At 37.6% G+C, this 27,790-nt stretch overlaps 3 protein-coding genes across 3 annotated transcripts; 1 reads left to right on the forward strand and 2 right to left on the reverse strand.

The window, feature by feature from the left end:
* Window positions 1-107: 107 nt before the first annotated feature.
* Window positions 108-4,691, forward strand: LOC116017882 (probable copper-transporting ATPase HMA5). Its single transcript, XM_031258541.1, has 6 exons — window positions 108-377; window positions 1,000-2,391; window positions 2,484-2,738; window positions 2,821-2,943; window positions 3,326-3,808; window positions 4,135-4,691. Exons 1-6 carry the CDS (start codon window positions 159-161, stop codon window positions 4,549-4,551), a joined length of 2,889 nt encoding a protein of 962 aa, XP_031114401.1. The 5' UTR covers window positions 108-158; the 3' UTR covers window positions 4,552-4,691.
* Window positions 4,692-6,162: 1,471 nt separating this feature from the next.
* Window positions 6,163-9,125, reverse strand: LOC116017881 (putative late blight resistance protein homolog R1B-16). The gene is made up of 2 exons (XM_031258539.1): window positions 6,451-9,125; window positions 6,163-6,329 (listed from the first exon to the last, which is right to left on the reverse strand). Exons 1-2 carry the CDS (start codon window positions 9,055-9,057, stop codon window positions 6,285-6,287), a joined length of 2,652 nt encoding a protein of 883 aa, XP_031114399.1. The 5' UTR covers window positions 9,058-9,125; the 3' UTR covers window positions 6,163-6,284.
* Window positions 9,126-24,153: 15,028 nt separating this feature from the next.
* Window positions 24,154-26,255, reverse strand: LOC116015813 (putative late blight resistance protein homolog R1A-10). Its single transcript, XM_031255980.1, has 3 exons — window positions 25,510-26,255; window positions 24,332-24,737; window positions 24,154-24,210 (listed from the first exon to the last, which is right to left on the reverse strand). The coding sequence occupies exons 1-3, from the start codon at window positions 26,169-26,171 to the stop codon at window positions 24,154-24,156; spliced, it is 1,125 nt and encodes a 374-aa protein (XP_031111840.1). The 5' UTR covers window positions 26,172-26,255.
* Window positions 26,256-27,790: the final 1,535 nt, after the last annotated feature.

The raw sequence follows: 27,790 nt of genomic DNA on the forward strand, positions 1-27,790 counted from the left end.
TGTTGAAGTTCCATACGTCAAAGCAGGTGAATAAGAAGAAGAAGAAGGAGGAGGAAAAGGTTTAGTTTTGTGCATTCATGGCGAAGTTCCTGCAGCTGTCCTGTATTCGAAACGAGAGCAGCCACGGCGACCTGTCGCCGCGGCCGCACTACCCGTCGATGCCCAAGTACCCAAAAGGGGTATCGGTATCGTCGGATCAAGAGAGGAATATGCAAGGAACGGAAGCCAAGGCTCTGTTCTGCGTCACCGGCATGACTTGCTCTGCATGCGCCGGATCGGTGGAGAAGGCTGTTAAGAGGCTCCCTGGAATCAAGGAGGCGGTGGTCGACGTCTTGAATAACAAGGCTCAGGTCTTGTTCTATCCCAGCTTTGTCAATGTAAGTAATATTCCCTTTTTGCTTTCTGCCATTTCTGTAATAATCTTATATTCAGTCTTTCCAGACTAGCGCAAATTCAAATTTTCTAATCTTTTTTCCGTTTTAACTTTTCGAATTTGAATTGATTCATCTCCCGCGGATTGCTGCGGTTTTATGGATTTCATGAATTGCTTGATATGATTGAATTTTGGAATTAGATTTAGGTCAACTTTTGCAATTATTGCATTTTAGTGCACCTATGAGGTGGAGTTGTAATTTGGAATCTGTTGTCTAAGTTGGTAGTGTTGGGCGGAGACGGGTAAAAGGTCAAGTCCAGTACTATGTGACTACAGTGACTACAGGATTGTTGGACAGAGTTCGGTAAAAGGGTCAAGTTAAGCATCCTGGCTCTCGAAAATGTGTGGCCCTATAAGGAACTAGTGGTAAAAGCTTATCACTCCAGTTAAGACTGGATGGTGCTGGGAGGAAGTTGTTGAGTAGAGGTCGGTAAAAGATTAAGTTCAGCACCATGTCGCTAGGGGAATTGTTGGGCGGAGACAAGAAGAATTTAAGTTGCAAGTGAGGATATATATACTTTTGATTTCATATTTATCCTCATCAATGCATTATATGATGTTTGCAGGAAGAAACAATACGTGAGACTATAGAAGATGCTGGATTTCAGGCTATGTTAATAGAGGAAGAAACAAAGGAGAAAGCCACCCAAGTCTGTAGGGTTGCAATAAAGGGAATGACTTGTACTTCTTGCTCCACAACTGTTGAATCTGCTTTGCAGGCTATCCCTGGTGTACAAAAAGCACAAGTTGCATTAGCGACTGAGGAAGCTGAAGTCCACTATGATCCAAAGCTTTTGAGCCACAATCAGATCTTGGAAGCTATAGAAGATACAGGATTTGAATCGATTCTCATTAGCACGGGAGAGTTCAAGAGCAAGGTAATGCTGCAAGTAGACGGTGTACGCACTGAGAATTCCATGAGGCTGATTGCAAATTCACTTGAGGCTCTCCCAGGTGTTCAAGATATAGACATTGATCCACAGCTCAATAAGGTTTCCCTTTCTTACAAATCAGGTGTAACAGGACCTCGGAATTTTATTTCAGTAATTGAGTCGACTGGGTCAGGGCGTTTCAAAGCAAAGATATTCCCTGAAGGAGGGATTAAAGAATCCCACAGAAAGGAGGAGATCAGTCAATATCGCAGGTCATTTCTCTGGAGCCTCATTTTCACAATTCCTGTTTTCCTTACCTCAATGGTCTTCATGTATATTCCTGGTATTAAGGATTGGCTGGATACCAAGGTTGTTAACATGCTCACAGTTGGAGAACTTTTGAGGTGGATATTATCTACCCCTGTGCAGTTCATTATTGGTCGACGTTTCTACATAGGTTCTTATGCTGCACTTCGGCATGGATCTGCAAATATGGATGTTTTAATTGCATTGGGAACAAATGCAGCCTACTTTTATTCAGTCTATTCAGTCTTGAGAGCTGCCACTTCTACAGATTTCAAGTCTTCTGATTTTTTCGAGACCAGTTCGATGCTCATTTCATTCATTCTGCTTGGGAAATATCTTGAAGTTCTGGCTAAAGGGAAAACATCTGAGGCTATTGCCAAGCTCATGGACTTGGCTCCTGATGCAGCAACTTTATTAACACTCGATGATGAAGGAAACGTGGTGAACGAGGAAGAAATTGATAGTCGATTGATACAAAAGAATGATGTGATTAAAATCCTTCCTGGTGCAAAAGTAGCCTGTGATGGTTTTGTCATCTGGGGACAAAGCCACGTGAATGAGAGCATGATAACTGGAGAATCGAGGCCAGTGGCTAAAAGGAAGGGAGAAATGGTGATTGGAGGAACTGTTAATGAGAATGGAGTGTTGCATATTAGAGCAACAGCGGTTGGATCGGAGAGTGCTCTTTCCAATATTGTTAGACTAGTTGAATCAGCCCAAATGGCTAAAGCTCCTGTCCAAAAATTTGCAGATCGTATTTCCAAATACTTCGTACCTCTGGTAAGTACTGAATACTGAGATTCTTTGAAACAAGTATAACCCAGTTTTTTTTTTTGCACTGATTAACAATTGGTGATGAATTCCAATTTCAGGTTATTACTCTCTCGATTTGCACTTGGCTTGCCTGGTTTTTAGCTGGAAAGTTCAATCGTTACCCCAGATCTTGGATTCCATCTTCTATGGATAGCTTTCAGCTAGCCCTTCAATTTGGTATTTCTGTTATGGTTATAGCCTGCCCATGTGCCCTTGGCCTTGCAACTCCAACTGCTGTTATGGTTGGCACTGGAGTTGGTGCTTCTCAAGGTGTCCTTATTAAAGGTGGTCATGCATTAGAAAGTACACAGAAGGTTAGCTAGCTACCCAACTAATATATTTCATTTTGAAAGCACAGATTTCAAATTTGTATTTATTTTCTTCTCATTTTCATAGGTAAACTGTATAGTCTTCGACAAAACTGGGACTCTCACAGTTGGCAAGCCAGTAGTTGTAAATACGAGGCTCTTGAAAACAATGGTGCTAAGAGATTTCTATGAATTGGTTGCTGCAACTGAGGTAAACTTACTTCCAATCTGTTAGTTAGAAATTAAGACTGTTAGAAACACTTCTTTATTATCAAGTTATATATTTACTGCTTCTGTCTCCTGCTAGTTTTTGTACTGTTTGGCTGTGTGGCATGTGGGCCGTCTGCCGAGTTCAGCCCCTGCTCGATTTGAAACGTGGCATTGTGGCTTAGCATATAGGGATATGGTTAAAGGGTTAATGTCTACTTACTTATCACCAATTGATTTTAAGAATGGTATGACAACCAGATAATCAAAGAACTTCGTGGTTAAGCCTACTTGACTTATAAGATAGGTGATCTACTGGGAAGTGAGCATAGTGTAGCATTAGATCCATCAAAATTTCTATCATGAAGTTGTTCTTTAATTTACAGGTAAATAGCGAACACCCCTTGGCCAAAGCGATTGTTGAGTATGCTAAAAAGTTTAAGGAAGATGAAGAGAATCTTGTATGGCCTGAAGCCTCGGAGTTTGAGTCCATAACTGGTCACGGAGTGAAGGCTATTGTCCGAAATAAGGAAGTCATTGTAGGCAACAAGAGCCTCATGTTGGATCAAGGCATTGCAATTCCAATTGATGCTGAAGAATTGTTAACGAAAACTGAAGAGTTGGCTCAAACAGGGATTCTTGTATCTATTGATAGGGAGCTTGCTGGAGTTCTTGCAATATCAGATCCTTTGAAGCCTGAAGCACCCCAAGTCATTTCCATTCTCAAATCTATGAATGTGCAGAGTATGCTAGTAACGGGCGACAACTGGGGAACAGCCAATGCCATTGCTAAGGAAGTTGGAATTAGCTATGGTGTTATTGCAGAAGCCAAACCTGAAGATAAAGCCAATAAAGTGAAGGAGCTGCAGGTAGTAAATTGATTTCCCTTTAGAAAATTAAAGCTGAAATATATTATTGAACTTAATTGTTGTAATTTGCAATTGAGCTATCTGTTAGGATCAAACACTTACCACTACGTCAAAAATAATAGCTCGTAGCTATAATTCGTAGCGAAGGCCATTTTCGAGAGGCAAACTGCTGGACTTGGCCATTCAAGCCTCTGCCAACAATCCCCCTAGCCACCAGGGGCTAGACTTGACCCTTAATCGGCCTCTGACCAATACTATCCTTGTTGGGTTAATCACCAAATTCCCAGATACTGCAATTGTATTAATCTGTGTGTGTTTGATGATAGGCTTCAGGAAAAGTAGTAGCAATGGTTGGAGATGGAATCAACGACTCTCCGGCTCTTGTAGCAGCTGATGTTGGAATGGCAATTGGCGCGGGGACTGATATAGCCATAGAGGCAGCTGACATTGTGATCATGAGAAACAACCTGGAAGATGTAATTACTGCTATACATCTTTCCAGGAAGACCTTCTCCCGCATCCGATTGAACTACTTTTGGGCTTTGGGTTACAATCTGCTTGGAATTCCCATTGCTGCTGGGGCACTCTTCCCATCCACCCGATTCCGCCTCCCACCTTGGATTGCCGGAGCAGCAATGGCTGCCTCTTCAGTGAGTGTTGTTTGCAGTTCTCTTCTGTTGAAGAATTATAGGAGACCCAAGAAGTTAGATAGTCTAGAGATTGGTGGAATAACAATTGAGTGATTGTTGGTAAATCTATGAACTACTCCTACTAAGTTCTTATTTTCACTCTTTTCGTTCCGTTGCAATCAGAACAAGCTGTTAGTAATCCTTGTTCTAGCCTAGGAAATGTATATTGCCCTTGTAAATAAATAACTTGTACATTACTGTTCTATATGACCACGACAACCAGAATCTAATATGTGGTTCTCACAATGACAGATTGACGGTGCGTAGAAAATCAAACTAAAGAATAAAACTCATACAACAGTAATTAGGAGTGTTAGAAAACGGAGCTTTCGGTAACTACTCGCGTTCAGTTTATGTTTGTTTATAAAATTAAATTAATATAAATGAACAAATTTTAGAAATTGGTTAATAAGTAGAGGAGGAGACAGCAGCTGTCCCCACATCCCCACCCATATGTATGAGTATATACACATATATAGCATTAAATTTTATATAAAACCTATATTTATGTTCAAATTATTAATAATTTGAGTAGCTTGGTTGAACTCCAAACTTGATCTCACAGGTTAAAATCTCATTAGCAACACTTATTCTTAATTTCTCTAATTTATTTTATCTATTTCATTCTTTCGCAAGATAAATTAAATATTTTTTTAGTCTACATTTTATGAATCATTTAATTAACAAATTAAATGCTCGTTTAGTCTACTTTTTATTAATCATTTAATTAATGTAGTATACAAGTTCATGTTATACTTCATTGTATTCCAAAAAAAAAAAAACGGCGTCGTTTTTGGACCCTCGGTCCACGGCATAACTACTGACGGATAAGGATCCATGACACGGTTTCACATAATTTATTTTGCCTCGCACTATGCCACTATTAGTTAAAAAGAACGTTAATTATTCAATTAGAAAATGCCATGTAAGGACAGAAGGATTGTAAGAGAAAATTTTGGAGGGTTGAGTAGCAACATTGAAGTTAAAGAGAATTTAGTACGTATTAATATTTTTACAATTCTTAAATGCATCTAGCCGTAAGCATTACTATATTACTGTATTGTATTGCAGGCCGGGCTGCTTCTAGGAATGAACAGTATAATCTACTAGATCTTTATTATACCCTTTGGGAGCTGAGCAAAGTAATGCATACCCTATTCAAATTGACAAAAACTTGTATGAGACCGTCTCACCATAAGACGGGTCAGGTCGGGTCGGGTCAAGATGCTGATGTAACACTTATATGCACAAATGTCATACTTATATGCTCAGATGCAATACTAATCAGGAATAAAATGTGTGTTACTTATAAGGGTAATGTAATACTTTTAAGGGAAAATGCAATACTTTTACATTTCGGTTTAAAAGTATTACATTTTTCCTCAAAAGTATTATATTTGCCCTTTATAAGTGAGGGGTACTTGTCAACCTTACTTATTATGAAAAATGTATTACTTTTTCACTTATAAGTAACAAAAATTGTATTCTTGATTAGTGTTATATTTAAGCATATAAGTATGACATTTGCACATATAAGTATGACATTTGCATGGTGTTTTGACCCAACCCGACACGTCTCACAAATAAGGATCCGTGAGACGGTCTCACACAAGCGTGACCCATTCAAATTTGAAACTGAAGAACGAACCTGTGAACCAGAAACCATTTTCAAAGACCAAATTTGCAAAAACCATCTGCACTTCCCACACCCTTCTTTTATTGGATTTTGGCTCTATGTGGGCCCATCATCTTAATTAGCAGCTATAGAGCCTTTTTTTGCTATAGCTTTAATTTGCATCATCTTCATCAGAGTCATCTTCAAGAGAGTGAGGCTGTCATGAATCAGTGAAAACAAATTAGGATGTGATGAAACTAAATGAAGTTGGGAGAAAAATTAAAGGAGAGTGAAATAAAAAGCAATTGAGAAAAAGAAATGGAGATTGATCGAGAGACCTGTACTGTCTTTTTCTCAATGACAACCATATTTTCGTTTCCACAATCATGTTGTTCAACCTGAATTTGCTTGGCTGACATCACTGCAGAAGGATGACACCTCTCTAATTGGATTAAGTTCAATGTTGGAATGTCTGCAAAGCTATTCGGAATCTCTCTTAATTCATAGCATTTGTTAAGGAATAAGCGCTCAAGTTTTGGAAAATTATCAGCACCAGCTTCCCAATGCTTGAGATTACCAGACCAAATTTTCAAACAAATTAAGTGGCAGAATTTCACATTCTCTGGTACTTCCCACTTTTTGCCAAGGTCAGAAACCATTAACTTGAGCACCTCAAGCCTTGGTAACTTGCTCAAAACATTAATTTCCTTCCACACAAACTTCATACACTCAAACATCAGCTTCCTAACGTTTTCCAAGAGAAGAATATTGTTAATGATCGAAGCCATCTTTTCCGGAATTTCATAGCTCCATGTATTAAAAGAAATAGACAAACTCTGGAGCTGCTGTAAACAAACAAGGTTCTTAGTGCAATCATCAGTTCCACCTGTAACAGTTACCTTCTTTAGGTATGGAATTTTCTTTAAGTACTCTTGTCTGCAATCACTACCCTCCAATGTAGAAATGGTGTGCAAGTTTTGATGAACAGATTTGGGTAAATCTGGATAAAATCTACGGCAGTGAATATACTGTATTTGTGGCAACTCCAAAATCTCCCTTCCTCTTCCTGTATCCGCCCTAAATGTTTGAAGATTCCAAGCCTGGGACAATAATAATATATCACTCCCATCCCATCCCCCGAATAACCTTAGGTATCTCAAATGGATAGGAACAACATTCTTCCTTCGTGAATAGAAATAAGGAGCAAAGAGTACCCTCAATAGGCTGAAAAACTCCAAATTTAAATGTTTATCAAGCCAACTAAAATAAAAGATGGACCGGCTGTTTTTTGAACAAGAATGTAACCAAGAGATGTCATCAACACCTACCAATTGGATTCTTATCCAACGGACACCTTTCTGAGGGAAATTGGAACCACTTTCGTTGACAACATGCAAAAGTCTCTGGTTCTCACCTTCTCTTACACAAAAGGCATGCAATAAATCATGTACTCTAAATCTCTTAATTTTTCTTCCACAACTACTTCTTTTGCTTACAAGAATTAAGTTTCTATCCATAAGTTCATTTATGTACCTTTTAGCCACCCCTTCAAAACTCTCATTATTGAATGCCTTTACAAATCCTTCAGCAGCCCATAACCTTGCAAGGTTTTTAACATTGATCTCATAATCTTCTGGAAAAACTCCTAAATATAAAAAGCAAGCTTTCAAGTTGTGGGGCAAGTGACTATAACTCAGTGAGAGTATTCTCCAACATTCTTCATCATCTAGAGTTGATGTTGAAGAACTTATTAGAGCATGAGCAATACTTTCCCACTCATCTAGTGTGTTGAGTTTTGAAAATAAACCTGCTACCACAACAATTGCCAACGGTAGTCCTTTACATTTCTCAACAATTGGTCTCCCAATTGTCTCAAATTCAACACCATGAGATTTGCATGCCTTTTTACGAAATAAATCCCAACTTTCACTTTGATCTAAGAATTGCATTTGATGGGAAAAGTAATTGTTAGAGCCAATACAAATAGCTACCTCTGCAAGGCGAGTAGTCAATAATACTCGACTCCCATTTGTATCATCTGGGAAGCAAGATTTAACATCATTCCATGACTCTATGCTCCATACATCATCCATCACCATCAAGTACCTTTGACCCTTCAAACTTTGGTAGAGCTGTAGTGCTAGGCCATCATTGCTGTATTCTGGATTGTCTTTAGAACCAAGAAGATCTAAGATCATTTGCCTCTTATTGTGATGTTGTGATACAACAACCCATATTTGCTTGTCAAAGTGGGAGACAACAGATGAATCTTCATAAACTTGTCTAGCTAACGTTGTCTTGCCGATTCCTCCCATACCTTGAATTGAGACAACTTCTCGTTGTTTAGATGGATGTTGTAGTAGCATCTCCCTTATAGTCTGGAACTCATTGTTTTTCCCAATCATTATGTCCTTAGTGTGTGAAGCGTGATTGGAGGAACCTGAATCATCCATCTTGACAAGTTCATCATCAGATTTTGGAATAACATCAAGTGTAGTCTCCATGCCTCCTTGCACAGCTATGACATGCTTGTACTCCATCATCACTTTCTCCAGCTCTTCTTTAATGGCATCAATGTCTTCTATTGCTTGTTGCAATACATGACTAAGTCTATGAGAATGCTGGGTTTTTTTGGCTTCAGTGTCCCCTTCTCCCATTTCCTCCTCAGCTTCTTTATAGAGATGTACCACATGGAGTTCTATATCATCTTCTACTCTGAAAGCTACATCTCTGAGCTTTGTTTCCAAGTCTTTAATTGCTTCAACACCATCCATTCTGCTCTCGTCGAACAGTTGTATCAGAAACCCAAGCTTTGCAAGGAGAGATTGGATCAGATCTTTGTTAAAAGGGACGAGTTCCATTTTTTGTAGAATTGGACGAGGGTGAGGTTGCAAGAACTCAAGCTCTAATGTTGTGATAAGAGAATTTACAGCTACACAAGCCATTCTTTTCTCTCTCTATCTCTGTTGGTGTAGGTGTGAAGGTTAGCAGAAGCAAGATGAGTGGAATTGGGTAATGCCACTCATCTCATCAGTGGAATAATTCCCCTATCATCCCTTTAGCTTTCCAGCTCTAAAGTTTTTTCCCCTCGGCATATAATAATAGGAAGCTGTTCCAGGTGACGTCATAGATTCCCTCGGATCCATACATTTACTTTGTTCTCAAGAACAACTCAAACAGTGCAGAATCTAATTCAATGAGTTGCCAAGCCTCAAGATTAAACAAAAAAATGAGAATCTACCCTTCTTGTACCAAAGATCACCTGATTATCCCAACACCCAAATTAGCAAAGTTATTAGCTTCAATATGAATGAAGATGATGCATGGTGCTTTAATTTAAAATGCACTTGAATTTGAGACCACACTCACCTCAGTTCTGCATATACAGATGACAGTCAAAACCTACCAGCTAAGGAGAGTATGTATATATGTTTTAATTCCCAACAATATGATGACACAGAGAGTAACTTTGTTGTTTCCTGGCAAATAAAAGAGACTTAGCTTCTTCAATTTGGTATACCAAAATAAATAGATTTTCATTATAAAGTTAAATAAACCTTAGCCGCCAGTACTGTAAATACATTATAAAGTTAAAAGTGTCGCGCCTTCTATACTCACCGGGGATTTTCTCATTCCCTTAGAGCCAGCCAACACATAGAAATTAAAGCTCCCCAACATTACCTAAAGTCATTTAGGAATGTGCTTGAATATAATGATGGATTTCATTTAGGCAAAATTTGTAGAATATGAACTACTGCTGAAGCATTAAAAAGGGTGGCTCCATCAAAATTTGTAGAATATGAACAAGAAAATTGTTTTAAAGAAATTATGAAACACAAGCTTCGGCTTCCTTATTATCATATAAACATGAGAAAGAAAGCAATTAATTAAAATATGATGTAAATGTTTTCTTTTCCAACTGGGAACTGGGAAGGAAATTTAAGGAGAAATTGACTCGGTAACATTATTTGCCTAATCATGCCATCAACAAAGTATTTAATGAAATATATAACATAAGATTGTGCAAATCATTAGGTCACCGCCTAAAAGAAATTGAAATCAGGTTTGAAGAATAAAGTGGGAAACTTTCTAATCTATGTAAAACATGTTCTTCTTAAGGAATATAATAATGTTGTCTCCTGTGAGAAATGCTGCTGCAATCATAATTCTGTAATCTTGAAAACCTACCATTTTGAGCTCTGCCTAAAAGTGCAGAACCCTTCTGCTATTGTGAACATACAAAACCAATATTGAGAAAATCAAGAAAAAGAACAAAATTTGTGCTTGAAAATTAAGGTTTTACATTACCCCAAATGGTAATATATATCATGTCATACAGAACCTGTCATATAACTATATATGTTATCATATCAAACAAAAGAAAGAAAGCGAAATTTGATGTAATTTTGTTTCAAGCTAAGGGAAGAAATATTATATTGTATAAGAATTGAAGAGTGAGATGTTTCAAGATTCCAAGTACATATTAAGATATTTGAACACTCCATGGAGATTTTGTTTCCAATCACTAAAATAAAACAAATATCATAAATTTATTTCTTTAAAATGTACGTTTATATAGGTTAACTTGAAACGTACTCATTCACTAGAGTTTGCTGTCGGCAAATAATGTTGCAGCAGCCATAATTAGGCAAATATCAACAATTGACAAAGAATTAGGCAAGTCAAAAAGGGTTAGGCATGGAGTTAGGCACCTACCAAAATATTTATTATTTGGTCCCTAAACTTTGGACTAACTACAAAATGACCCCAATTTCTCAACTATAAATAGGGAGGTCATTTGCCATTCTTGTCATCCCAAATCATTATATTCTTCCCTCATATACTAGAGATATTAGAGAGTTTGTTGAGTGTATTTCTCCTTCCTAGCAAGAGAGAATTATCCTTGTTTTCTCCTTGTTAGTTAGAGAGTGGTTGTAACTCCTATTTTCTCATAGTGAAATTCTTCTACCCTTGCCCGTGGTTTTTACCCTAATTTGTTTTGGGGTTTTCCACGTAAAATCTGTGCCTCATTTATTTTTCTTTCTCAAATTATTGTTGCAATCTGATCTATCCCACTTCCGCGGGCTCAAATTATTGTTGCAATCTGATCTATCCCACTTCCGCGGGCCCAACAATTGGTATCAGAGCCTTCAGATATATTGTTCAGAATTTGTTTCAAGAACAATATGGCAGCGAAATTTGAGATTGAAAAATTCAATGGGAAAAATTTCTCATTGTGGAAATTGAAGGTGAAGGCTATCCTGAGGAAAGACAACTGTCTAGCGGCTATCAGTGAAAGGCCGGTGGATTTTACTGATGACAAAAAATGGAGCGAGATGAACGAGGATGCTATGGCGGATCTATACCTATCAATAGCAGATGGAGTATTGTCAAGCATCGAGGAGAAGAAGACGGCCAAGGAGATTTGGGATCACCTCAACCGGTTGTACGAGGCCAAGTCACTGCACAACAAAATTTTCCTTAAGAGGAAATTATATACTCTTCGTATGTCAGAATCTACTTCAGTGACGGAACACTTAAATACGCTGAATACTCTATTTTCCCAACTTACATCTCTAAGCTGTAAAATAGAGCCACAGGAGCGTGCGGAATTTCTACTTCAGAGTCTACCTGATTCGTATGATCAGCTCATCATCAACTTAACAAACAACATCCTTACAGACTATCTAGTCTTCGATGATGTTGCAGCTGCGGTTCTTGAAGAAGAAAGTCGGCGCAAGAACAAGGAGGACAGACAAGTNGCTGTAAAATAGAGCCACAGGAGCGTGCGGAATTTCTACTTCAGAGTCTACCTGATTCGTATGATCAGCTCATCACCAACTTAACAAACAACATCCTTACAGACTATCTAGTCTTCGATGATGTTGCAGCTGCGGTTCTTGAAGAAGAAAGTCGGCGCAAGAACAAGGAGGACGCGGTTCTTGAAGAAGAAAGTCGGCGCAAGAACAAGGAGGACAGACAAGTTGAAGAAGAAAGTCGGCGCAAGAACAAGGAGGACAGACAAGTTGAAGAAGAAAGTCGGCGCAAGAACAAGGAGGACAGACAAGTTAAAGAAGAAAGTCGGCGCAAGAACAAGGAGGACAGACAAGTTAAAGAAGAAAGTCGGCGCAAGAACAAGGAGGACAGACAAGTTAACCTGTAACAGGCAGAGGCGTTAACGGTGATGAGAGGAAGGTCAACAGAACGTGGCCAAAGTAGTGGTCGTGGTAGATCAAAATCAAGTAAGAAGAATTTAAAGTGTTACAACTGTGGAAAGAAGGGTCACCTGAAGAAAGATTGTTGGAATTTAGCTCAAAATTCCAATCCTCAAGGAAATGTTGCAAGTACCTCATATGATGGAAGTGCTCTCTGTTGCGAAGCATCAATAGCCAGGGAAGGCAGAAAAAGGTTCGCGGATATATGGCTTATAGACTCGGGAGCCACATATCACATGACCTCAAGGAGAGAATGGTTCCATCATTATGAACCAATCTCAGGAGGATCTGTGTACAGCTGCGACGATCATGCCTTGGAGATTATCGGCATTGGAACCATCAAGCTGAAGATGTACGATGGAACAGTCCAAACTGTTCAGGATGTGCGGCACGTGAAGGGCTTGAAGAAAAATCTATTATCCTATGGAATATTGGATAATAGTGCAACCAAGATTGAAACACAGAAAGGAGTCATGAAGATTTTCCAAGGAGCGCTTGTGGTGATGAAAGGGGAGAAGATAGCTGCAAATCTATACATGCTGAAGGGAGAGACTTTGCAAGAAGCAGAGGCATCGGTTGCCGCATGTAGTCCAGACTCTACGCTGCTATGGCATCAGAAACTTGGGCACATGTCAGAACAAGGAATGAAGATTCTTGTGGAGCAAAAGCTACTTCCGGGGTTAACAAAGGTATCACTTCCTTTGTGTGAGCATTGTATAACAAGTAAGCAACATCGTCTTAAATTCAGCACATCAAATTCTAGAGGCAAGGTTGTTCTAGAATTGGTTCACTCTGATGTGTGGCAAGCACCGGTTCCATCCCTAGGAGGGGCAAAGTATTTTGTCTCATTCATCGACGATTACTCTAGGAGATGCTGGGTGTACCTTATCAAGAGAAAGTCAGATGTGTTTGCGACTTTCAAAGCCTTTAAAGCACGGGTGGAACTTGATTCCTGGAAGAAGATCAAGTGTTTCAGGACAGATAATGGAGGGGAATATACAAGTGAGGAATTTGATGACTTCTGCAAGAAGGAAGGTATCAAAAGGCAGTTCACGGTGGCATACACTCCTCAACAAAATGGAGTGGCAGAGCGGATGAACAGAACCTTGCTGGAAAGGACAAGAGCAATGTTGAGGGCTGCGGGCTTAGAAAAATCATTCTGGGCAGAAGCAGTCAATACCGCCTGTTATTTGGTGAATCAAGCTCCATCAACTGCAATCGAGCTGAAAACACCAATGGAGATGTGGACTGGTAAGCCTGTTGATTATTCAAACCTCCATATATTTGGAAGCATTGTGTATGCAATGTACAATGCCCAGGAAATTACAAAGTTGGATCCGAAGTCCAGGAAATGTAGATTCTTGGGGTATGCTGATGGAGTAAAGGGGTATCGCTTGTGGGATCCCACTGCCCACAAAGTTGTCATCAGCAGGGATGTTATCTTTGTAGAGGACAGGCTACAAAGAGGAGAAGTTGATGATATCACGGAAAAAGAAAAGCCAGAAACTACTCAGATACAGGTAGAGGAGGAATTTGAACAAGATTCTTCTGAAGCAGAATCGGCGCACGAGGAACCAGAACCAGAACGCTCTGGAGCTCCAACAACTCGTCAATCAGACCGTGAAAGAAGATGTCCCACTTGGCACTCAGATTATGTTATGGAAGGGAATGTTGCATACTGCCTTCTAACAGAGGATGGTGAGCTATCAACCTTTCAGGAGGCGATAAACAGCTTAGATGTTTCTCAATGGACGGCAGCAATGCAGGAAGAAATAGAAGCTCTCCATAAAAATAATACATGGGAACTTGTGCCACTACCACAAGGAAGGAAGCCAATTGGTAACAAATGGGTCTTCAAAATCAAAAGGAATGGTGACGATCAAGTGGAGCGGTATCGTGCAAGACTGGTGGTGAAGGGATATGCTCAGAAAGAAGGTATTGATTTCAATGAAATATTTTCACCTGTGGTTCGACTAACAACAGTTCGTGTAGTTTTGGCAATGTGTGCTACATTCAACTTACATCTAGAGCAGCTAGATGTGAAAACGGCTTTTCTTCATGGAGATCTTGAAGAAGAGATATATATGCTCCAGCCTGAAGGATTTGAAGACAAAGAGAATCAGAACTTGGTTTGCAGGTTGAACAAATCTCTGTACGGTTTAAAGCAGGCGCCAAGGTGTTGGTATAAGAGATTTGATTCCTTCATCATGTGCCTTGGATACAACAGACTGAATGCAGACCCTTGTGCATATTTCAAGAGGTTTGGAAAAGATAACTTTGTTATATTGCTGTTGTATGTAAATGACATGTTGGTCGCAGGCCCTAACAAAGATCACATTGATGAATTGAAGGCACAACTGGCTAGGGAATTCGAAATGAAGGACTTGGGACCAGCAAACAAGATTCTAGGGATGCAAATTCACCGAGACAGAGATAATAGGAAGATTTGGCTTTCTCAAAAGAATTATTTAAAGAAAATCTTGTCACGTTTCAGCATGCAAGATTGTAAGCCAATTTCTACCCCTCTTCTTATTAATCTCAAAGTATCCTCAAGTATGAGTCCTTGCAATGAAGAAGGGAGGATGGAGATGTCTCGAGTACCGTATGCATCAGCGGTGGGGAGTCTAATGTTCGCTATGATATGTACAAGACCAGACATTGCGCAAGCAGTGGGAGTAGTTAGTCGGTACATGGCGAATCTAGGCAGAGAGCATTGGAACTGTGTGAAGAGGNTTTGGTCCCTAAACTTTGGACTAACTACAAAATGACCCCAATTTCTCAACTATAAATAGGGAGGTCATTTGCCATTCTTGTCATCCCAAATCATTATATTCTTCCCTCATATACTAGAGATATTAGAGAGTTTGTTGAGTGTATTTCTCCTTCCTAGCAAGAGAGAATTATCCTTGTTTTCTCCTTGTTAGTTAGAGAGTGGTTGTAACTCCTATTTTCTCATAGTGAAATTCTTCTACCCTTGCCCGTGGTTTTTACCCTAATTTGTTTTGGGGTTTTCCACGTAAAATCTGTGCCTCATTTATTTTTCTTTCTCAAATTATTGTTGCAATCTGATCTATCCCACTTCCGCGGGCGCAACATTTGCCTCTTTGTGGACTCATAAATATTGTTATCAGTTATCCACTTCTGATTCTTCTTCACTTCAATTTAATTTGTGGAATTAGCTAGGTTGAAGAAGTAGAGATGTATAGCCACAGCAGCAGTACGTGAAAATATAGTATGAAGTGTATAGTAAAGAAGATTGTTGTGCTCCTATGAGAAGTCCCTGTACTGTACTGTATTGGGAGCAAGTGAACTAGCATTACACATTGGATCTCTATATGCAGACCAACACTGAAAATAATGTATGTAATTAAAACATCTTCTTCTTGTAAAATAATGGTGTTGCCTGTCCTGTGACAAATGCATGAATCAAACTGCAAATACAATCCTGTATGTATATATGTATGTAATTACGATTCTGTGTTCTTGAAACATACCATTCTTGTCTAACTGGTCCGAAATAAGGAAGTCATTGTAGGCAACAAGAGCCTCATGTTGGATCAAGGCATTACAATTCCAACTGATGCTGAAGAATTGTTAACCAAAACTGAAGAGTTGGCTCAAACAGGGATTCTTGTATCTATTGATAGGGAGCTTGCTGGAGTTCTTGCAATATCAGATCTTTTGAAGCCCGAAGCACCCCAAGTCATTTCCATTCTCAAATCTATGAATGTGCAGAGTATGCTAGTAACGGGCGACAACTGGGGAACAGCCAATGCCATTGCTAAGGAAGTTGGAATTAACTATTGCAGAAGCCAAACCTTAAGATAAAGCCAATAAAGTGAAGGAGCTGCAGGTAGTAAATTGATTTCCCTTTCGAAAATTAAACTTGAAATATATTATTATTGAACTTAATTGTTGTAATTTGAAATTGAGCTATGTGTTAGGATCAAACGCTTACGGCTATGTCAAAAATAATCGCTTGTAGCTAAGGCGCAACACACTATGCCAAAAGCTATAGTTCGTAGCGAAGGCCATTTTCGAGAGGCAAACTGCTGGACTTGGCCCAACTTGGCCCTTCAGGCCTCTGCCAACAATCCCCTTAGCCACCAGAGGCTAGACTTGGCCCTTAATCGGCTTCTGCCCAATACTATCCTTGTTGGGTTAATCACCAAATTCACAGATACTACAATTGTATTAATCTGTCTGTGTTTGATGATAGGCTTCAGGAAAAGTAGTAGCAATGGTTGGAGATGGAATCAACGACTCTCCGGCTTTTTGTAGCAGCTAATGTTGGAATAGCAATTGGTGTGGGGACTGATATAGCCATAGAGGCAGCTGACATTGTGATGCGAACCTGGTTGGCCCGATCTTCTCTTCACACTCTAATTTAAAAAGGATTTTAAAATGATTTATTCGGTTGGGTGAGTTTGATTTGGAAGGTTTAATTTAGGTTGGGTAAAGGGTTATTTTTGGGTTTTAATGTATAACGGTTTGCCGAACGCGCCACAAGGGTGGTAATTTCCTTGATAAGTCAGGTTTGCCATGATCCACTCATCACGGCCGAACTCATTCCGAGTTCCAGAAAACACTCAGTTTTCTATCTCAAAAATTCTCTACTGTATATTTCATTTGGCATGCAATTAGGGGTGGGAATAGGCCAGACCCCTACATAGGGGCCTACGGCCTGGCCTACTTAAGGCCTGGCCTGTTTAGTAAAAAGGTCAGGCTTAGGCTTATTTAAAAGCCTATTTATGTAAATAGGCTCAGGCCTATATGTAAAGGCCAGGCCTACAAGCCCGCAGGCTTGGCCTGTTTATATATATAATTTATATTTATTATATATTTTATTTTATAACTAATATCTTTTATATTTATAATATAACCCCCACTATAACTATATATATATATATATATATATATATATATATATATATATATATATATATATATATATATATATATATATATATATATNATATATATATATATATATATATATATATATATATATATATATATATATATATTTTAACCAAATAACCCTAATCGATATTCCCCATCCCAATTGAACAAATCGCCGACTGTGTCTTCATCCGCAATTGAACAAATCTTTTACGTGAGTTTTTGTTTTATGTTTATTGGTTTAATTATTAATTTATTATTTGCTTGTTTAATTATTACTTCTACGTGAGTTATTGTTAAATGTTTATTGGTTTAATTATTAATTTATTATTTACTTGTTTAATTATTACTTCTACGTGAGTTGTTGTTTTATGTTTATTGGTTTAATTATTAATTTATTGTTTACTTGTTTAATTATTAAGAGCCACTAGTCCACTGGTTTAATTTATATTGATTAATGTTTCTTGGTTTATTTAATTATTTGTTTACTAGTTTAATTATTAATGTTTAGTTGTTTAATTATTAAGTTTACTAGTTTAGTGTTTAATGTTTACTAGTATTAGTTGTATTGTTGAATTTTATTACGAACTTTTACTTGTGGTGTTGGATAATGTATTATGAAATAGGAAAAAGTGTCAAATAGATCACTGAACTCGCTTTTGTGCAATTGGGCCATTGAATTTAAAAAGTGTGCAATTCAACCATCAAACAAGCAAAATTTGTGCAATTGGACCATTTTTACAAAAAATTTTAATTCAATTTGAGTTAAAAACATTTCAATATTGACTCCCAACTAGTACGTTAGAAGAAAATGCCACTCTTAATACATATATGTTAGTAATATAATTGGATTTTACCATAAAATTTTTATAAAAATGGTCCAATTGCACAAATTTTACTTGTTTGATGGTTGAATTGCACACTTTTTAAGTTTAATGGTCCAATTGCACAAAAGTGATAAGTTCAGTGGCCTATTTGACACTTTTTCCTATGAAATATGAACTTTTATGGTTAATATAAACTTAGGTATTTTTTGTAAATTTTTTACAGGTATATTTGGCTTAAAATGTAGGCCTTAAATAGGCTCAAAGCCTATTTAGGATCTATTTACAAGCCTTTTTAAAAGCCTATATATTAAATAGTCTTTTAAACAGGCTTCAGGCCAGGCCAGACCAACTGTAGGCTCAGGCTTGAGCCTAAAAAAAAGCCTACATGCAGGCCCAGGCCCAGACTCAGGCTTTAGATTTCCATAGCAGGTCCAGGCCTAAATTTCTAAAGCCCGACTCGGCCTAGCCTATTTCCACCCCTACATGCAATGGCCTTAAATAGCCATTAACAAGCATATTACAACCACATGAATGAGATAATTATTTAGAATATAATAAAATAATCCTAACTAACAAACTAAGATAAACATTAAATTTAATATAATTCTAACAAACCAAATCTAAAATAATTTAAAAATAATCATCCTAATTAATTAATAAAACCAATTCTAAAATATTCCAATAGGCAATTATTGGTTCCCGTGCCCACAACACATTGTGATCACGAAAAAAAACATATATATATATATATATATATATATATATATATATATATATATATATATATATATATATATATATATTTCTATTCAAATGTGGCCGTGCCTTCCCGTGCGATTGGTGCAGTTTACACAACTCAATGTTAAGAAATGCACCACAATGAAAATGCATAAAAACACCTTATAACTCCCCTATTTCTAATTGTGCATTTCTGAACACTGTGTGGTGTATTTTTTTATATATAGTGGTGTGTTTTTTGGTGATGTGTACCTAATAGGCTAATAGTGCATATTTGTGTGGTGCATTTCTTAACATTGAGTGGTGTAAACCACACCGACCGCACGGGAAGGCGCAACTACACCTGAACTCTACGTTAGGACAAGTTTAAGGTGCGTGGTTTGACTGGTTTTTGTGTTGTGTGCTTAAGGTGCATCGATTATTGAAACTTATGGTGTATCTGTTTAAAACTTTTGGTGCATGATTTTCCTTCTTAAGGTGTGTAGTTTTCCTTTGTAAGGTACGTGGTCTGTGTGCTTAAGGCGCGTTAGTTGTTGAAACTTAAGGTGGTCGGCCTAAAGCTTTAGGTGCGTTGTTTTCCTTCTTTAAGGTGTGTTGTTTTTCTTCTTAAGTTGCGTTGTTTTCCTTCTTAAGGTGCATCGGTCTAAAGTTTTAGGTGCGCGATTTTTCTTCTTATGGTGCATTGTTTTCCTTCTTAAAGTACTTTGTTTTTTTTTTTTTTATTAAGATTGTTGTTTTCCATCTTAAGGTGTGCCATTTTTTACAATTGACTTCTTTAGTTGAGGAGCTCTTTTTTTTTTTCTTTTTAATTTTCATTGATTTGAGTCGTTGATATAGATTTGATCAATAACTCAAATCTAACTCCATCTTTTACCTGTATGTATACCACACTAGTAGCTATTATATACAATATGTCAAACTAATGTTATATGATTTAACATATTGGAGAATAAATTAACTTAATTGCATATTCAACTATATACTCTCTCTTTTCTTTGAAGACTGCAAACAAAATATGTGCATTGAATTTATCATTTATATCAATAAGTTGCTGTGGAATCTGTATTTATTTTTTAGAACATACAAAGTGCTGCCCAACTAAGTTTATATATATATATATATATATATATAGGGATGCGCTCCAATGCGAACTGCCGCCTAGGTAAGAAATGAGAACACTTCACAGCCGTCCACGTGTCCAGATCAACGAATCATATGCAATTTTTAAAAAATGACACGGTGGTATTTTCGTAAATAACTGGAACTTTGGTGCACCTAGTTTCACTTACAAGTGCACCTATTTTCGCACCTATTTTTACTTACAAGTACAAGTAATTTACCTTATTAATATTCATGCACCTATTTTCGCAAATACTTTCACTTACAAATGCAAGTAATTTACCTTATTAATATTCATGCACCTATTTTCAGTAGCTTATTTGGGGTTATTTGAGTTCGATGGCTTAATTGCTGTTTTTCAAATAGTATGACGGCTTATGTGTAGTTTATCCCTTGTTACTATGCATGTAAAATTTCTAAAAACATTTGAATCTTATTTTAAATTATTTGATATTAACTTTTTTTTTCATTATGTAATTTAAATTTTAGCTTCAAGTAAGAGCTTTTGTTTTTTGTTTGTTTTTCTGTTTTATTTTTTTTATTATTATTATTTTTTTTTTTGTGATGTCTCAGTCTATAAAATGATAAATCTAGCTGTTTGAATTTTGAAGGCGGCCTGGGTGTCACAGCTAAAGGAGATGCTCTCTGTTTCTCGAACCCACACCAACGGGTTAGAGAACTCATTAAATTATCATAATTTACATCTTCTCAAATGCTTTATTAGATCAAAGTACAAAGGACCCCTGGAGTTGGGGATTCAACATTTTGGGATAAGGGTTACACAAGCCACACCACAATCTATAAATGATAGGACAAGCTATTGAAGTTTGAAGCCGGCCTTGGTGTCGCACCTGCCGTTTTCCACTGCTTGTTTTAGGAGATGCTCTTTGATTCTGCAAATCGCCACCGCAACTTTTATTCTGGGAATCGACAGTGAAGAGTGAAGCTTCAAGTGTAATCATTTTTAACTCCTAAATTATGTGTGAAGTGACAATTTTAGTCTTTCGAGACTATTCATGTCACCAATATGTCATCTAATAAAGGAGTTAATTCCAGTAATGGTCCCCCGATTATTGTGATTTTTCAAAATTGGTTCTCGTTTTTTTAATTTGGACGAAAAAGACACTTGACTTTCATATTTGTTCCAACATTGGTCCTTCCGTTAACCTTTAGTATAGGGGCTAAAATGGTAATTTCGTTTTCTTCTTCCTCATGTTCGTGAGTATTTCAGAGAGATATACAGTGAGAGAGGAAAAAATGGACCTGAAAGAAGCAGGGACTTCGCTGGATTCACTCATTTTCGCCTTCAATGCTCGCAACGCCAAGCTTCAGCAGCTCATCATCGCTCAAAACAGTTTAGTACTCCTAAGTCCCAAAACAATTCCTTTTTTGTGCAAAAGCTTTCTTTTCATGGGCTCCTTAACACAATTATTTTAGCCAAAACAATTTCATTAGCCAAAACGTAATTATGAAGCCATTTTGGTTTCTTCATCTGCTTTCAAAATTTAGCATAAACAATGATGAGCTATTTCCAGTTAACAGAAAGAGTTGATTGCAGTTTATTCAATTCCTACGAATTCTGGACATGAAAAAAAATGCTTTCCTAGTAACAGAGATTCTTCATTTCAATTTATACATATAGATAAATAATGAGCTCATTCTAGCTGACAGAGATTGTTGAAACAGTTTTATACAATTTCTATGAAATCTAGATAAGAAAAAAATGAAGTTATGAGGATTTCTCTGCGGCATTTTCCTCGGCATCTGAATCGACAAACGACGAGTCGCCGTCGCCGTCGCCGTCGCCGTCTGATGATGAGTCGTCATCTCCCTTGCTCCATGGAAATGTCCTCTTCATTATCCCCAAATCGATACTGTTCTGCTAGTTCAAAATGCACAACTTTGTGATAGGACTAATCAATAAAGATTGAAGCTAGGGTTTCATAAACGGGGAGAACGAAGAGGTTCATGAGTTGATTCCAGTTCTGCACGGTGTCGTTTTATCAAAATATGATTTTCTTAATTATGTTAAGGAAAGAAAGCTAATGAAATTACCATTTTAGCCCCTACACTAACGCCTAACAAACTATAGGTTAACAGAAGGACTAATGCTGGAACAAATATGAAAGTCAAATGTCTTTTTCGTCCAAATTAAAACACGAGGACCAATTTTGGAAAATCGCAATAGTCGGAGGACTATTGCTGGAATTAACTCTTTAATAAAGTTACGAATTTGGTCTTTCGAGAACTAAAATCGTCATTTCACACATAACTTTAGGGTACGGTAAAAATGATCACGCATATAATTCAAGGATTAAATCTATACAGAGTGTATAATTGTGGGACCAAAAAAACAATTTTCCCTTATATTTTTTATACTAGTCTTTTTTATGTGTGATGACAGCAACTGCATGACATGCGGCAACACTTGCGAAAACGTAAGCCATATCTTCAGACACTGCGATGTTGCGCGGGTTTGCTGGAGGTTATCGCAAGCTCCGAACTCCTTCTTTCATGGGGCTTCACCAAACTTCTTACAATGGCTCCAACAGAACTGTTCTTCGATCGACATCATTAATTGTATTCCCTGGGGACTGACTTTTAGTTACACCTGCTGGGAACTTTGGAAATCTCGTAACAGGAGGATCTTCGATCACGCTCGTCCTTCACCGCTTGATATCATTCGGCGCGCTGAGTGTGCGGCAAGAGAGTCAGTCCATTTTGGTTGTCAACGAAATCCTGAACCAAGGGGGAGGATGCGTTGGGTTTTTTGGTCTCCGCCAAATCAAGACTGGATTAAAATTAACACAGATGGTGCCTTCAAGAAATGTACAAGACTTGCGAGCGCCAATGGCTTGGCACGAAACCACTTAGGGGATTGGATCTTTGGGTTCATTACTAAAATTGGGTTTGCTAATAGCTTTGCCGCAGAACTGTGGGGCCTAAGGGAGGATTTACGGCTGGCAAAAGCGAAGGGTTTTAGGAAAGTGATTCTTGAACTCGACTCTGAGTCGGTGGTCACCCTAGTTACGAGCGAACTAGACGACCGTGGGCATAATTCGACACTCCTAAAGGATCGCCAGTCTCTTTTGGGTTGCTTTGAACAACTGACTCTCCAGCATATTCTCAGAGAAGGGAACAGATGTGCAGATCACCTTGCGAACCTAGGTCAACTAGGGGAGTGGGGCACAGTGCTCATGGATGCACCTCCCGCTAGCATTGAAGTGCTGCTTGCTGCGGATGCCGCGGGTGCCAGTTCCATTAGAGTTTGGTAGCCGTTTCTACCCCGTCCTTGACGGGTCATTCACACCAAAAAAAAAAATACCAAATATTTATATTTTTAAAAATAATTAACAAACCCTTACTAATTAAAATTTATATGAAATCAAATTTATTTATTATATTAATCAAATATATAATGTCTACAAATATTATTATCACTAAATAATATAAGAAAATATATGGTGGATGCATGTGCTCGATAACAATAATGGAAAAAATAATCGAAGTTATAACAGTAGAAGTATTTTTGTCTAAAAATTATATAGTACAACTCTAACAAGCACAATTTACACAATGATTAGCACTAAAAACATGGACATAAGTTAGGGATATAATTTTGATGGAGACTTATTATGTTTTTAGATTTGAAATGAAGGAGTATATATACGTAAATTGTGATACTTATTTCAGAGTGTGCCTTCATTGAGCATGCATCTCACCCGGTTGTCTACCACTCGACTCATATCACAAATAAGGATTCGCGAGATAGTTTCACTACACAAGTTTTTGCCCCGCACCATTAGTTAAAAAGAAAGTTAATTGTCCAATTAGAAAATGTCATTTAAGAAGGGGAAGATTACTCTGGTTATAAATATTAGATCAGGAAGACCAAGCTAATGCAGCTACGCTGAAGTTAAATAGAATTCACTATTAATATTAATATAGATCAATATATTTTTACAATTTTTAAATCCATATATCTAGCAAGCCTTAAATCCAGGAGATTATATTGTTCATTCCTAGAAGCAGCCCGGCCTGCAATACAAGACAGTAATATAGTAATGTATAGTATACCCTATTCAAATTTGCTGCTGAAGAACCTATGAACCAGAAACCATTTCAAACACTAAAATTGCAAAAACCATCTGCTCTTCCCACACCCTTCTTTTATTGGACTTTGGCTAGATCATCTTAATTAGCAGCTTTAGAGTCTTTCTTTGCTATAGCTTTGCATCATCTACTCTTCATCTTCATCAAACTCGCCTTCATCGGAGTCATCTTCAAGAGAGCTAGGCTGTCATGAATCAATGAAAACAAATTAGGGTGTGATGAAACTAAATGAAGTTGGGAGAAAAATTAAAGGAGAGTGAAATAAAAAGCAATTGAGAAAAACAAATGGAGATTGATCGAGAGACCTGTGTTGTGTTTATCTCAATGACAACCATATTCTCATTTCCATAGTCATGCTGCTCAGCCTGAATTTGCTTGGCTGACATCACTGCAGAAGGATGACACCTCTCTAAATGGATTAAGTTCAATGTTGGAATTTCTGCAAAGCTATTTGGGATCTCTCTCAATTCAAAGCATGTGTTAAGGAATAGGCGCTCAAGTTTTGGAAAATTATCAGCACCAACTTCCCAATGCTTGAGATTAGGAGACCAAATTTTCAAACAAATTAAGTGGCAGAATTTTACATTCACTGGTAGTTCCCACTTTTTGCCAAGGTCAGCGTTTACTAACTTGAGCACCTCAAGCCTTGGTAACTTGCTCAAAACATTAATTGCCTTCCACTCAGATTTCATAAAATCAAACCTCAGCTTCCTAATGTTTTTCAAGAGAAGAATATACCGAATTTCATAGCTCCGTGTTTTAAAAATTATAGACAAACTCTCGAGATGCTGTAAATAGACAAGGTTCTTAATGCAATCATCAACTTTCTTCATTTCAAAAGTTACCTTCCTTAGGTATGGAACTTTTGTTAAGGACTCTTGGTGGCAATGATGATCCAGCAACTCAGAAATGACATGCAAGTTTTGATGAACAGATTTGGGAAAAGATCCTATATTATAACACTGAATATACTGTAGTTGTGGAAACTTCAAATGGCTCAATCCTGTATAATACACACAATATGTTTGAAGATTCCAAGCGTTGGAGAAAAATGAATGACAAGCTTTATTTGCCAATAGGTATCTCAAATGGATATGAACAGTCGGACTTGTTAGCGACTGGAATCCAGGAAGACAGAGTACCCTCAATAGGCTGAAAAATTCCAAAATTATTGAACCTATGGGCCTCATAGGAAAATAAAAGATGGACCGGCAGTGTTTTGACAGAGAATGTAACGCAGAGATGTCCAAATCTTCAAATGACACCCTTTGGATTCTTATCCAACGGACACCTTTCTGAGGGAAATTGGAACCATTTTTCTTACACAACGGACACCTCAACATGCAAAAGACTCTGTTTTTGACCTTCTCTTACACAAAACGCATGCAATAAATCATGTACTATAAACTCCTTAATTTTTCTTCCACAACAACTTCTTTTGCTTACAAGAATTAAGTTTCTATCCATAAGCTCATTTATGTACCTTTTAGCCACCGCTTCAAAACTCTCATTCTTGAATGCCTTTACAATTCCTTCCGCAGCCCATAATCTTGCAAGCTTGTTAGCATTGATCTTATAATCTTCTAGAAAAACTCCTAAATATAAAAAACAAGCTTTCAAATTATAGGGCAAGTGATTATAACTCAATGAGAGGATTCTTCGACATTCTTCATCATCTAGAGTTGATGTTGAAGAACTTATTAGAGCATTAGCAGTTTTCTTCCACTCATCTACTATATTGAGTTTTGAAAATAAACCTGCTATCACAACAATTGCCAATGGCAGTCCTTTACATTTCTCAACAATTGGCCTCCCAATTGTCTCAAATTCAACACCATGAGATTTGCATGCCTTTTTATGAAATAATTCCCAACTTTCACTTTGGTCTAAGAACTGCATTTGATGGGAGAAGTGATTGTTAGAGCCAATACAAGTAGCCACCTCTGCTACGGGAGTAGTCAACAATACTCGACTCCCATTTATATCATCTGGAAAGCAAGAGTTAACATCATTCCATGAGTCTCTGCTCCATACATCATCCATCACTACAAAGTACCCTTGACCCTTCAAACTTTGGTAGAGCTGTAATGCTAGGTCATCCTCATCACTGCTGTTGTTTTTAGAACCAAGAAGATCTAAGAGCATTTGCCTCTTATTGTGATGTTGTGATACAACAACCCATATTTGTTTGTCAAAGTGGGAGACAACAGATGGATCTTCATAAACTCATCTAGCTAGTGTTGTCTTGCCGATTCCTCCCATACCTTGAATTGAGACAAGTTCTCGTTGTTTAGATGGATGTTGTATTAGCATCTCCCTTATAGTCTCGAACTCATTGTTTTTCCCGACCATCATGTCGTCAGTGTGTGAAGCATGATTGGAGGAACCGGAACCCTCCATCTTGACAAGTTCATCACCAAGTGTAGTCTCCCTTCCTTGCACAGCTATGACATGCTTGTACTCCATCATCACTTTCTCCAGCTCTTCTTTAATGGCATCAACGTCTTCTATTGCTTGTTGCAATACATCTCTAAGTCTATGAGAATGCTGGGTTTTTATGGCTTCAGTGTCCCCTTCTCCCATTTCCTCGTCAGCTTCTTTAAAGGGATCTACCAAATAGAGATCACTTTCATAGAGATCTCTGAAAGCTTCCAGATCTACCACATGGAGTTCAATTTCATCTTCTACTCTGAAAGCTACATCTCTGAGCTTTGTTTCCAAGTCTTTAATTGCTTCAACACCATCCATTCTGAATTCGTCGAACAGTTGTATCAGAAAACCAAGCTTTGCATGGAGAGATTGGATCAGCTCTTTGTTAAAAGGGATGAGTTCCATTTGTTGTACGATTGGACGAGGTTCAGGTTGCAAGAACTCAATCTCTAATGTTCTGATAAGAGAATTTACAGCTACACAAGCCATTAATCTCTCTCTGTATATATCTCTGTTAGTATAGGTGTAATGTAAATCAAATGAGAGTAGTTTTTCTGAGTTTGTTTGAGTGCAGATTAGCAGAAGCTAAGCAAGATGGGTAATGCCACTGATCTGATCAGTGCAATAATTCTTTAATTTGCCGACAGCATTTTTTAACCTATAGATGCCCAGTCACTTTTCAGTTCAGTTGGAAAAAAATATGTTCATTTTCGGACGATATTATATTTGTGAATGCAGGTCGCCGATGCACTCCCCTCATGCGCGAAAGAAACCATTTATGCTATTAAATTCAAATTGTTAAAAGGGATCCGAATATTGTATATATACTAGTACAAACTCACTTTCTATTCCAATGTAGGACAAAGGCTACTTCGAAGTCTTCTCATTTCTATTTTCCAACTCAAATGGTTATACTTTGACAATCGATTTTTCATCGTCCAATATATCGATCAATTTCTTCGTCTAACTTCAAAGAATTCGAATCTACTTTGACCTGCTCCAAATCGAAAGTGTATCCCGGCCCACATATATTCGTATCACAAAATAACCCTTAGAATGCAATTTTTGCTACAAATTTTCAACAAGCTTTCTTTTTTATGTTAACAATTTCTGCAATTTGTAAAGATTTGAGTTAGATAATGACAACATAATATGAGATGTAATTGTTTAATGTAAGTCGGAATCTTACAGCGCAATTCTATTGTAGTTTATGTGCCATATGTGTTGTCCAGCAAATGCAAATCCTTTTTAGTTATAATTAGTTGTAATTATAAATGGGTGAATTTTTTATGTGCCATGTGCAAAGTTGTTAAAGGCTTAAAGCAATTAAAACT

The sequence above is a fragment of the Ipomoea triloba genome, chromosome 4 (genome assembly GCF_003576645.1).
Source record: "Ipomoea triloba cultivar NCNSP0323 chromosome 4, ASM357664v1".
Taxonomy (NCBI): Eukaryota; Viridiplantae; Streptophyta; class Magnoliopsida; order Solanales; family Convolvulaceae; genus Ipomoea; species Ipomoea triloba.